General features: G+C 40.1%; 1 protein-coding gene across 2 annotated transcripts in view; it reads left to right on the top strand.

Moving 5' to 3' along the window:
* The first annotated feature begins 452 nt into the window (after nt 1–452).
* The window catches only part of LOC139416420 (tyrosine-protein phosphatase non-receptor type 11-like), a 57,617-nt gene continuing 45,616 nt past the window's right edge, over nt 453–12,453 (top strand). Inside the window, exon 1 of one of the 2 annotated variants that reach the window (XM_071165016.1) lies at nt 453–598. In XM_071165016.1, the coding sequence (XP_071021117.1) occupies nt 585–598 (14 nt within the window). In that variant the 5' untranslated portion in view covers nt 453–584. The remainder of the gene's footprint in view (nt 599–12,453) is intronic. The other variant, XM_071165015.1, reaches the window with a different exon arrangement.

The following is a 12,453-nucleotide window of genomic DNA, read 5'->3' on the forward strand; positions in this document are numbered from 1 at the left end:
AGGCTGTCTGGCTGAAATATGATATAGAGGATGTCTTAATAAAGACAATGAAAAGTATTTGTACTTTATTTGTAAGAGTTGTTCATTTGTTAAGCTATTGATTAAAGGTGCAACACAAGATAATATTGATTATTGAATTATCAATGATCTAGTTCAGTCTTATCAGTCACTTAAACATATTTAATAATGATCTCTTACCTAGCTTGATGACTGGCCATTTTTGCTGATTTTATGTTGCTCTAAATAGAGAAGGCTAGAAGGGTCATGGATGCCCGCAAAAATGGGAGGAACCCCAGACCCCCCATCAAGTTACCCCCCACTTCTAAAACTAAAGTTGCGCCCCTGGAATAGACTAAAAGTGTGTAGTTTATGTTTAAGCTGCAGGGACCGCGTGGTACAATGAATATGACTGTGGGTTTTGGAGGCGGGGTGTGCTGCGATAACTTGCCTTTGGAGTTGAACATTGTTCAATAAACGCCCTCCTGAGTGCACGCTGTCCAACAGCGACACGGCGAAGACGTAAAGGGAACGTTCACTTTATTTGACTTTCCCTTCTCATTCGAAGACAGCTTTCTAAGACTGCTATGACGTCTCGCAGGTAAGACGAGTTTTATCGAAAACCATGGAACGAACCGGGAATAGTCCTTTCACCCATTATAAACAGTGTTTCATGATTTATCACAGGACATGTTTGGGACCTTCCGCTTACGAGCAAAAGTACTATGCATTTTCTCCGACTCTTTAAAACGCACGAAGCCCACAATGGTTGCTTCAATTAGGGGTATTTTTCGCTTTGGCGGCATCTTGTAGCCTATTTGTGTGACAAAAGTTATTTAATGTGAGTTCAGAGTTTGAATAAAACTGTCATTGGCAATTAGGTGGAATACGCTATTACTTTCGTCTGATCATTTTACGCTTGTAAGCTATGGGACATCGCTAAACTAATGTGCCGTTGAATAATAGATTGATATAAAAGCGACTGTTAATTGGGTGGATGGGTCTTCTTTAAACGAGGGTCTTATTTGCTCTAGCCCCAGTGCGCTCGCTCTCTCTCTCTCTCTCTGCTGTGTAGGAAATGGGCAGAAGTTGGCCTTTGATATCAAGGTGCATGGTTTGGCTTTTGCAGAGTGCTCTGTATTTGTCGTTGGAATGCAACAAAGTTGTTCAATTATTAACTGAAATGTGTCCCCTCATATCTTATTAATGTCAGTAAATAAGACATGTTTAAATGTACCCAGTGGGCACGCACTGGTTGATCAACGTTGGAATAGATGTTTAGTTGATTTCTGTGTCCAGTGGGTAGTGTCAGTCGCCTCATAAGAAAATGCTAAAATAATCTGAATGTAGCCACCATAGATCTGATTCTCAGACTTGCTTTCAATGAGAATGATAGATCTATAACTCACATTTCTATGTTAATTTGGTCAGGTCGCCAGAGATCTGTATAATGATGAGATGCTCATGTCTCATGCCTTAACAATGGGAGTTGTTATCCCAAAGGCAGGAAGGCAGGCGACAAGCTTCGGTCCAAAATGAACTCATAGAAACGCGTTGGGCGATTTAAAAAAAGAAATTGTTTACAGATTCTGGCAAGAGTGAAACCTCTCTCTTCTCTTCCTCTCAAGGGTCGCCCCAGAAAGCTGCCCACTGGGCCTTTAACTGTAGTACAACCACTTAAGTACCACAACTGTAGGATGTATTTGAGTTCAGCAAAGGCTGTTCGTTGCAATATCAATCAAGACATTTTTGTTACATTTTCTGTACAAGGTCAAACCATCATACCATATGTATATTATGCTTTTTGGGGGAAGTGTGTAACTTTACTCATAAATCTACTTCTGTGTGGTTATGTTATGCTTAGAGAGAGCCAAACCGAGAGCCCTATCTCTACCCAAAATCTGTCCACCCTAAGCAGATCCTTAATTATTAAGCAGGTGAGAATTTGTTTGTATGTGGAGCAATAAGAGTGTCAAATTTAGTCAAGATAAACATGAATTGCTATTTTGATATTTGAGGCTTATTCTAATAGAAGTGAAATTCGAGACTGTATATGCATAGTCATGAGGCTAGAATATCATCTCACTCTGCATTGAATACCCCTCATCAAATATTCCCCAAATTATTCAATTAGGTGTGTCCACCAATCCAAAGAGAGGAATAGGCAGAAGCTTGAAAGCCCGCCCTTCTGCTCTGTGGACAACAAATCCCATTGTTAGGGCGGAGACATTATATCGTCATTATATGCGTATCTCTGGTAATGCCTTTGTTGACATCTAGTCTACAGGTGGGCAGTTGCATATACCTGCAAGCCGAATTGGCCCACAGTACACAAAATAACATTCATAAACATCAAACATTTGACAAAATCCGAAACAAACCATGAGGTTTGTGTTTTTAACCAGTTGTACCGTAATATAATAACTGTAAAAAAGTGGAGGGGGGTATAGGGCTATTTTGGATTGATACAGATGAAGGCATCGGGAAGTTGATTTGAGATTTACCCACAAATGTTGTCTTGGGCAGTATTTTCCAATGTTCTGCTGAGTCTGTGGACGAAGAGATGTTTATTATGAAGAGTATGGACTCAAAATGCACCATGTCAGCAATCCTACGGGTTGACAGTGTACATAGACACCCCTATAAGAGTACGCTCTGAGTGAGAGAGATGCATCACATCAAAGTTTCCAAAAGCGGGATTGCCACGGTATGGTAGAAGTAAAGCTGTGCAAACAAATTCATGGATGTTAGATAACAACAATTTCATTTAGCAATGCAGTCATTGTGAGAAAATGCAAAGGCTTATGTTTCTGTTCTTTGACAAAGTGCATCATTAATACTGCCTGGATGTGGCGTTAGATTCGGTGCATTTATTCTGGCAGTTGATATAGGCAGAGGGGCTTCCATCATCTAAGTAATGGTAGGGGAAACACTAGTAGTATTGAATTGGAGTTAGTTGGTTATAGGTTGTCACGATATAGTATCATATTATTTTGATACTGGTATTTTCCATGGCAAAAAAAAGGAAAACATTAGGCAGACCAACCTTCATAGTCCTTTATAGCTTGGAAAATAAGCAATGGGACTGAGTAACATTAGGACACTTTTTCTCAAGAAATGGAAGTCTGCTTCATGTTTTGTTTTCCTTTCATATTTCTGGAAAACATAATGCTGGTATCGTGATAACCTAGTTGGTTAGTGGGTGTTTTTCCATCCTTTGTCATCAGTTCTGTTTAGTGTGAGGCTCAGTACTTCCTGCTCCTGTGAGCCACAGGATAACAGTTTCTGACACAGTCATCTGAACAATAGCCTGGGCGCCATCTTGGAAAGACCGAACTTACCATTTAGCAGTCAACTTTTGAGTCTCAGTTTTCACTTCAGATCAACCAATAGTTATCGTGTTTCTCCTCTATTACGTTTTGTTATGAAATGCAAAGTAGTTCGTGACATTGAGTTCAATGAACGGTATCATTTTCAGTAAGGCACATCCCAAAGATTCTAAAACCGGTGCTGTATATTTTATTTAACCTTTATTTCATCAGGGAGTCATACTGAGACCAATGTCTCTTTTTTTATCATTTTTTTTTTTTTACAGATGAGCCCTGATCTATAGGAAATACACATATGAAAATATACACAGAGTGTACAGAACATTAGGAACACATTCCTAATATTGCGTTGCACCCACTTTTGCCCTAAAAACAGCCTCAATTCGTCAGGGCATGGACTCTATAAAGGTGTCAAAAGCATTCCACAGGGATGCTGGCCCACATTGACTCCAATGCTTCCCACAATTGTGTCAAGTTGGCTGGGTGTCCTTTGGGTGGTGGACCATTCTTGATACACACAGGAAACTGTTGAGCGTGAAAAACCCAGCAGCGTTGCAGTTCCTGGTACCTACCATACCCTGTTCAAATGCACTTAAATATTTAGTCTTGCTCATTCACCCTCTAAATGGCACACATGCAAAATCCTTGTCTTGATTGTCTCAAGGCTTAAACATCCTTCTTTAACATGTCTCCAGCCTTCATCTACACTGATTGGAGTGGATTTAACAGGTGACATCAATAAAGAATCATAGCATTTACCTGTATTCACCTGGTCAGTCTGTGTCATGGAAAGAGCAGGTGTTCCTAATGTTTTGTTAAACAGTATAAATACTCAATGCAAGCAGAAAGAAAAACAAACACATTCATCAGTAAGCTCAATCAGCTTTCTGAATTGCCCTAGAAGCACCAGAACATCAAATGTAAGTACATTTTGAAGATCGTTTCACAAATAAGGGGCAAGAAAGGTAAATCAGCTTTTAGTTGACACAGTAGAGACCGAAGGAATTTCCAGAGTTAGCCACCCCGGAGACTGATTGTGGTAACTCATAAATCTAAAGTTTAGTAATGATAGGTACTGTGGGAGTTTTTGTTAAAGTTTTTTTTTGTTATACATGAAAAAATAGCCATGTATTAACCTACGTGACTTCAAAGAGGGCCAACCAACTTTCTGGTAGATGATGCAGTGATGAGTACTAAAACTGTCGCCTGTAATAAAGCACAGTGAACCGCATCTAATGGCTTTATTGAAGTGGTAGCTGTTTTGAACTGCACGGATCACCATTGCGGTTGAATACAGACTCGCTTTATGGTGCACTCCAATTGTATTGTACTTGAGAAGTCAGCCTAGGCTACTGCTCAAATGTTGCTGTAATAGACCTACATATTTGTCCTCTGCATGGTGTTTTGTTGCAGGTTTAGTTTTTTGGCTCCTCATTGTCAATCTTTTTTAAAAACTGAAGCCAGACTGCAACATTTTAGTGGTCTAGCTTGGACTGTGGCATGTGTGTGTACACTCTCCCTCTGCTGCGCGCTGTAAACCGGAGACACGAAAGCGGCGCAATTGAATTCACCGATACGAGCGCATCAGGCTGTAATTTCAGAAAGTAGATTACTCAACTATTGACTCATTTATTCTTGTTTGTGTGTCCCATTAAGCCCGCGGGCCTTGTGTTTGATATGTGTGCTGGCCTATTAGCCACGTTATGACTGGATTTTGATTTGGTTTATTAGGATCCCCATTAGCTGACGCCAGTGGCGACAGCTAGTATTACTGGGGTCTGACGTATAACGAGAAATGAATTACAGACAAAAGACTTTACCATTTACATACATTTAAAAACATTAACATGTAGCGTGTGTGTGCATCTATCAGTTATACATACATGTCAGTACACACACATGTACATGTCAATACAATCAACTATTAGTACATTTCCAGCCTTAGTTAAAATTGTCAGGTTTTTTTTGTTCAAAATGATTGAAACTCAAAACAGTGGGTGGGTGGAGGCAGCAAACAATGTACCAGGTTAGCTGTGATTTACAACCTGATAGCAATGTGTTTTGGACTACCAAGAAATGTATTGGTGAATTATATTATTATTATTAACCTTTATTTAACTAGGCAAGTCAGTTAAGAACAAATTCTTATTTTCAATGACGGCCTAGGAACAGTGGGTTAACTGCCTGTTCAGGGGCAGAATGACAGATTTGTACCTTGTCAGCTCGGGGATTTGAACTTGCAACCTTCCAGTTACTAGTCCAACGCTCTAACCACTAGGCTACCCTGCATTCATCTATTACACCAACAAATGCCTTACTGTACGTCATGTAATTTTGGGTCAAATAGAACCTATTTTTAAAACCTATAAAGTTGGGTTTTGAAGCATTAACTGGGAATTTGATATATATTTTTTACTGATATTACGATTGTCCGTTTGTTTCATATCTGCAGAGTAGTTAAAACGCTGTCAGTCCCACTTTTAAGGAAGGCATCTAGCTCATCACAGGAAGTAAATTGTTGAAATAACAACGAGTCACTAGAACGTGACGGGTTAACCGTCGAGTCAGCTAGAGGCTGGCAGAGGGAAGAGCAGCCTATTGACTGACCAGGGTCAATTAAACCACTGTTTCTCTCAAATAAAAAGCCTGCTGAGATAAAATGCAGATTGGCATAAGTGATGCGTTTATTATTCTCAGTTATGATGCCAGAGTCAGTCAGAACTTTCTTAGCCAGGGTAAAAGAGGAGTTTGTACGCTTCAGTGCATTTACTGTTTTTTAAGGATCACCAGCAGAGTCAGATAGAGCTTGATTTTGCTTGGCTGCACGATTTGGACAAAATATCTAATTGCGACTATTTTGCCAGATATTGCAATTGCGCTTATGAATTGAGATTTTCAAGCACTTGGGGAAAAACCTGGTTATTCCATCAGACAAGTGTCAGGTTAGATAACGTCGCTGCTGAAATGAGATCATTTGAATGAAGACATACTGTGCTAACTGAATACAAAACCAATTGAAACAACATTGTTATACGTATGCTAATAGATAGGATTATTACACCTGCAAATTAACAAAACAAACACATTTTTAAATTAACATGATCATCAAAATATTGTGTGCTATAAGAGCAGCACTTAGGTTATTAATGTTATTAATTAATTAAGTTAATTATTTAGTCGGGCACCATAGGCTGCAGATGGAATAGGAAGCGTATGATTGTGTAATTATGTATAAGTAGTCTCAATCATTATTATAATTAAAATTTAAGTCAGTGCCTTAACATGTAACACGTAGCCTACCAATTGCAAAGGTGCAGCCTGTGTCCAAAACATTGGAGTCTGGCCCACGTTTGCGGCGTTATCGTAAATCACACTTGCTGTTCCGCATTCAGGCGCCAGGCAGCTAAAGCGTCTCTCAACCCCAGACTGTTGTTTTCTTCTTTTGCAAGCACCAATAATTCGGTTGAAACTTCTCATCAATAAAGTGTACTTTCAAACTAATGTAGGGCTTGGTTGTTCTACTAGGCCAAAGGTAATAATCAACGTGTGAGTTTCAACTTCTCCCTTAATTTTGTTATACAGTGTTGGGATGACAATTTGGGAGAAATACAATGCCTTTAGAAAGTATTCTCACCCCTTGACTTTTTCAACATTTTGTTGTTACAGCCTGAATTTTAGATTGATTAAAATTGAGGTGTGTCACTGACCTACACACACAATACTCAATGTCAAAGTGGAATAATCTTTAATTTTTTTATTTTATTTTTTAAAACTAATAAATAAAAAATTAAAAGCTGAAATGTCTTGAGTCAATAAGTATTCAACCCCTCTGTTATGGCACGCCTAAATAAGTTCAGGAATAGAAATGTGCTTAACAAGTCACAACAAATTGCATGGACTCACTCTGTGGTTAACATGATTTTGTAACCCACAAATAAAAGTATCTGTAAGCCCCTCAGTTGAGCAATGAATTTCAAACACAGAGTTAACCTCAAAGACCAGGGAGGTTTTCCAATGCCTCGCAAAGAAGGGCACTTACTGGTAGATGAGTAAATAAAAGCAGACATTGAATATCCCTTTGAGCATGGTGAAGTTATTAAATTACACTTTGGATGTTACACCCAGTCACAACAAAGATACAGGCGTCCTTCCTAACTCAGTTGCCGGAGAGGAAGGAAACCGCTCAGGGATTTCAACATGAGGCCAATGGTGACTTTTTAAAACCGTTACATAGTTTTCTCTTATCACAGTCATTAAACTGAGGATGGATCAACAACATTGTAGTTACCCCACAATACTAACCTAATTGACGACAATACTAACCTAACTGACGGAGTGAAAGGAGGACGCCTGCACAGAATATAAATATTCCAAAACATGCACCCTGCAGTAAAACTGCAAAAAATATGGGAAAGAAATGAACTTTATGTCCTGAATACAAAGCGTTGTGTTGGAGTTGACCAAAACATAACACATCACTGAGTACCACTCTTCATATTTTTAAGCACGGTGGTTGCTGCATCGTGTGTGCTTGTCATCGGCAAGGACTATGGAGTTTTTGGGGTGAAAAGAAACAGAATAGAGCCAAGCACAGGTAAAATCCTAGAGGAAAACCTGGTTCAGTCTGCTTTCCAACAGATACTGGGAGACAAATTCACAAATCCTTTCAGCAGGACAATAACCTAAAACTCAAGGCCAAGTCTACACTGGAGTTGCTTACCAAGACGACATTGTATGTTCCTGAGTGGCCGAGTTACAGGTTTGACTTAAATCGGCTCAAATCAATGGCAAGACTTGAAAATGGCTACATAGCAATGATCTACAACCAACTTAACAGAGCTTGAAGAATTTAAAGAATAATGTGCAAATATTGTACAAAACAGGTGCAAAGCTCTTAGAGACTTACCCAGAAAGACTTAAAGCTGTAATTGTTGCCAAATGTGCTTTTAACATTGACTCAGGAGGTTGAATGCTCTTTCCATGACATAGCAGTGTTTCCCAAACTCAGTCCTGGAGACCCACAGGGGTTCACATTTTGGTTTTTGCACTAGTGCTACACAGCTGATTATCAGCTATGCACCCATTGGGGTCCCCAGGACCGAGTTTGGGAAACACTGAATAGACTGTCCAGGTGAATCCAGTTGAAAGCTACGATCCCTTATTGATGTTACCTGTTAAATCCTCTTCAATCAGTGTAGATGAAGGGGGGAGACAGGTTAAAGAAGGATTTTTAAGCCTTGAGACAATTGAGACATGGATTTTGTGTGTGTGCCATTCAGAGGGTGAATGGGCAAGACAGGGTATGGTAGTAGGTGCCGGCGCACCAGTTTGTGTCAAGAATCAAATCAAGTTTTATTAGTCACATGCGCCGAATATAACCTTACCGTGAAATACTTACTTACGAGCCCCTAACCGACAGTGCAGTTTTAAAAATACTGCAACGCTGCTGGGTTTCAAATCAAATTTGACAGTTTCCCGTGTGTATCAAGAATGGTCCACCACCCAAAGGACATCCAGCCAACTTGACACATCTGTGGGAAGCATTGGAGTCAATATGGGCCAGCATCCCTGTGGAACACTTTCGACACCGTGTAGAGTCAATGCCCCGATGAGTTGAGGCTGTTCTGAGGGCATTTCAATCTCACCTTGTAACGCAACCAGATGTGTAAAAAGTCAAGGGGTGTGAATACTTTCTGAAAGCACTGTATGTGTGAGATGGTATCTTTAATCTCCTGTCCAGCGTGTTTGTGATCTTCTTGAAGCTGTCTTTGCTCACAGCCAAAGACATGATTCTTGTTGACACTGTGATAGATCGGTGATGGCCTCTGGGATTTCAATGTTTTTTCGTAGAGTGTTACACTTGAAAACGCATTGGCAATCAATGTCTGTTTAACGCAGGTGGCTGGCTATGGCTGAGGGTGTTTGCTGCAATTGTTGTAAAGTAAGGGCTGGTTCTTATTCAAATGGTTCAATAAATGTGTCAGGTTGCCTCTTGTTGTTGCCACAACTCTGAAGCTCTTTTTGCATAACACTTGCATTTGGTTGACATCAGTTCGCCTGTAGCCGAAATACTGCCATACCGCCTAATATGCACCCTTCTTTTGCACCAAATTGCCGTTCTCATTAGCACTAGCAGTACTCATGTTTCCGACACTCTGTGAAGCCCTTTCTCTCGTCACCAGGACTTCACGATAAGAGCTGCTATAATTACCAATGGAATCAAATCCTCTAATCTTCCTTCCTGCTGCGTTTGAGTTATCACATTTTGATATAATTTCCAGCACCTGTTTGATGCATATACACAGCACTCTCAAATGTATGTGCCAGTTTGTCATTTCGTTGGTTGGTTTGGTTGGAAATGGGTTTCTTCTGTTATTTGTAGCTGTATGATTCAAAGTCTATGCAGTTTTTGTGTGTGGTGAAAAAAAGGCAACAGGTTTAGGTCAGAGAAAAAGGGAAGTCACTGTTACTGGCTAATGACTACCTAATACCATTTAAAGGGGCAGCTCACAACTACCAGAGACAAAGTTTTTGAAATATGAAAAACTATCCCTTTAAACGTGTACATTTCTGACTTCATAATATTGCTCCAATTGGAATTACAATAACATACATTTTAACAACCAGGGGCTAAAGTTGCATTTTTAAGAGAGCAGTCTAGGCGTTCTATGGTTATTTTTAACTGTCAGTTTTTCTTTCTGCTTTCTTCTAAATTATGACTGATCAACCTGTTTGCTTCAACACATGTGCAATGGTGGTTCAAGGCATGGGCCATGACAATGTACACTCTCAGACAATGTATAACGGTCAGGTTATATTAAAACACCAATGCCACACTCCTTGTCTGGCCATAGTTGAACCCATAGCTCCATGTAACCAGAGTAGCATGATTGCGCTCTCTTAAAACTGTGTGCATAGCCTGGCTAGCTTGCTCATGCAAGTTAAATGTCTTGTCCTTTAATTAAGTGTAAAAGCCCTCTTCCCCCCCCCCCCCCCCCCTGATTTTCAAAATCAGTGCACACAATCAGGAAGATTAGTTAGCCATCCCCTGAAAACAGATGGGGTTAGTCCATAATATCCCTCAAATACTTATATGGCTATCATGCGCAACATCAAAGCACTACGTTAACTGCAAGCTTCTAGACGCTAGCTGGCTACATAGTGATGTGAGGCATCTATCCGCTGAGGGTGGGTTTGCACTGCATGTACTGTAAATAACCCAAGATCATCAGCTGTTCTAAAAATACCAGCAGCATGACCAAAATCCACACCCCAGGGCTTGTCTGTGACCGATATAGCCCTAACGGGGCTTTCATGCAGCATTCGGGGCACTAAGTATATCACCTTTTTGTCACCAGGCCTAGCCAGGACTTTAAATAGAAACGGCTGTATTGAACTTGAGACATTATGTAAGAGGATAGAGAGCCTGGCGTGCTGGATGCACGTGGGGCCTCTGTTTCCCCTGTCTGTCTGAGCAAGCTAGCGCTCTGCTATGTTTGTCCGCTGAGCCATGGCTCTGACTGTGTTGCTCTCCCTTCCTCTCTTTCCCTTCTTCTACCCTTCTCCCTCGCTCTACCTCATGCTCTCTCGCTCTGTATGTCGAATTTTATGCAAGTCTCTCAATGACAGTTTTATTTCTCTCTCCTCTTTCGCTCTCTTTCTCTCTCCCTCCCAGTGCTCAATGCATAATACAAGGAAGTAAAGCGCCTGGTAGTTGTCAAGGAAAACCTATTCTTGGAAAGCCCTGAGTCACTCCTGCAGTCATGTTCTGTGGAGATAACTATGATACTTGTAGCATGAGGACACCACAGAAAGGGCATACTTCATGTATTTTTATATTTCTAATTGTATTTTTAACTTGTGTAATTTATAGTACAGTAAGTCAAGTTGTCTAAATGGGTAAACAAAACGAGAAACAAGATTTTCCCCTTTTTTCCGAAAGCGATTTCTCAGTGAGAGATGGGACAAGCATGGATACTACCAGTTAATCATTCAACTCTGCATACAGAAAAAGTGAAAGGGCAAACACATTTGCCCCAGACTTACACAACAACCAACCAAATCATAGTTTGACAAAAAAATCCCATTCTGGTTTTCAGCGAAAAGGTACACGGAAGGGCTGTCCACTCATACCACATCACATTGGTTTATTGTATGAATACCATTGTAACATTTTACCTAAAGCATTCAGGTATAATGCTTTACAACTTGTTATTAACATGTATTAGCCTTTATAATTTCTTAGAACAATGCTTATAATGTCTCTTTATGCACCAATGCCAATGAAAGGCAATAGAGGAGCCTGCAGGCTCTTGAGGGTGAACTTGTTAACCATTAGCATCTTCATAGCAGACTGAATAGGACCCCTGGGACTGGATCAAGCTTAAGCACGGGGTTTAAAATGGGAAACTCTTAATCAACTGGCCTGGCCTCAAGGTGTCATGTCTGGGTACAGGCTGCTAGTGACGTGAGCTTTCTGGGAAAAGTCAACTGGTTTCTTGACTTCAGTGTGACCTATAATTATAATGTATATTCTTTATTTATTGGCGAAGTAGATGGCATGGCTGAGCATTGAATGCTGCTCAAAATTAAAATGTTTGCTTTTGTTCTTGTCAGCGTCATGTCTATCTTTATTCATCCACAATGTCTTGCTTGACATGCAGTAGCAATTCTCCATAGTGATTATTCCTCTCAAATGAAAGTAATCATATACAGTGCCTTCGGAAAGTATTCAGACCCTTAGACTTTTCCCACATTTTGTTACATTACAGCCTTAATAACCTAAAATGGATTAAAAAATAAATAAATCAGCAGTCTACGCACAATGCCCCAAAATGACATAGCAAAAGCAGGTTTTTAGAATTTTTGCAAATGTATTAAAATAAAAAACAGAAATAACTTATTTACATAAGTATTCAGGCCCTTTGCTATGAGACTCGAAATTGAGCTCAGGTGCATCCTGTTTCCATTGATCATCCTTGAGATGTTTCTAGAACTTGATTGGAGTCCACCTGTGGTAAATTCAATTGATTGGACATGATTTGGAAAGGCACACACCTGTCTATATAAGGTCCCACAGTTGACAGTGCATGTCAGAGCAAAAACCAAGCCATGAGGTCAAAGGAAT

The sequence above is a fragment of the Oncorhynchus clarkii genome, chromosome 9, assembly GCF_045791955.1.
Source record: "Oncorhynchus clarkii lewisi isolate Uvic-CL-2024 chromosome 9, UVic_Ocla_1.0, whole genome shotgun sequence".
Classification (NCBI taxonomy): Eukaryota; Metazoa; Chordata; class Actinopteri; order Salmoniformes; family Salmonidae; genus Oncorhynchus; species Oncorhynchus clarkii.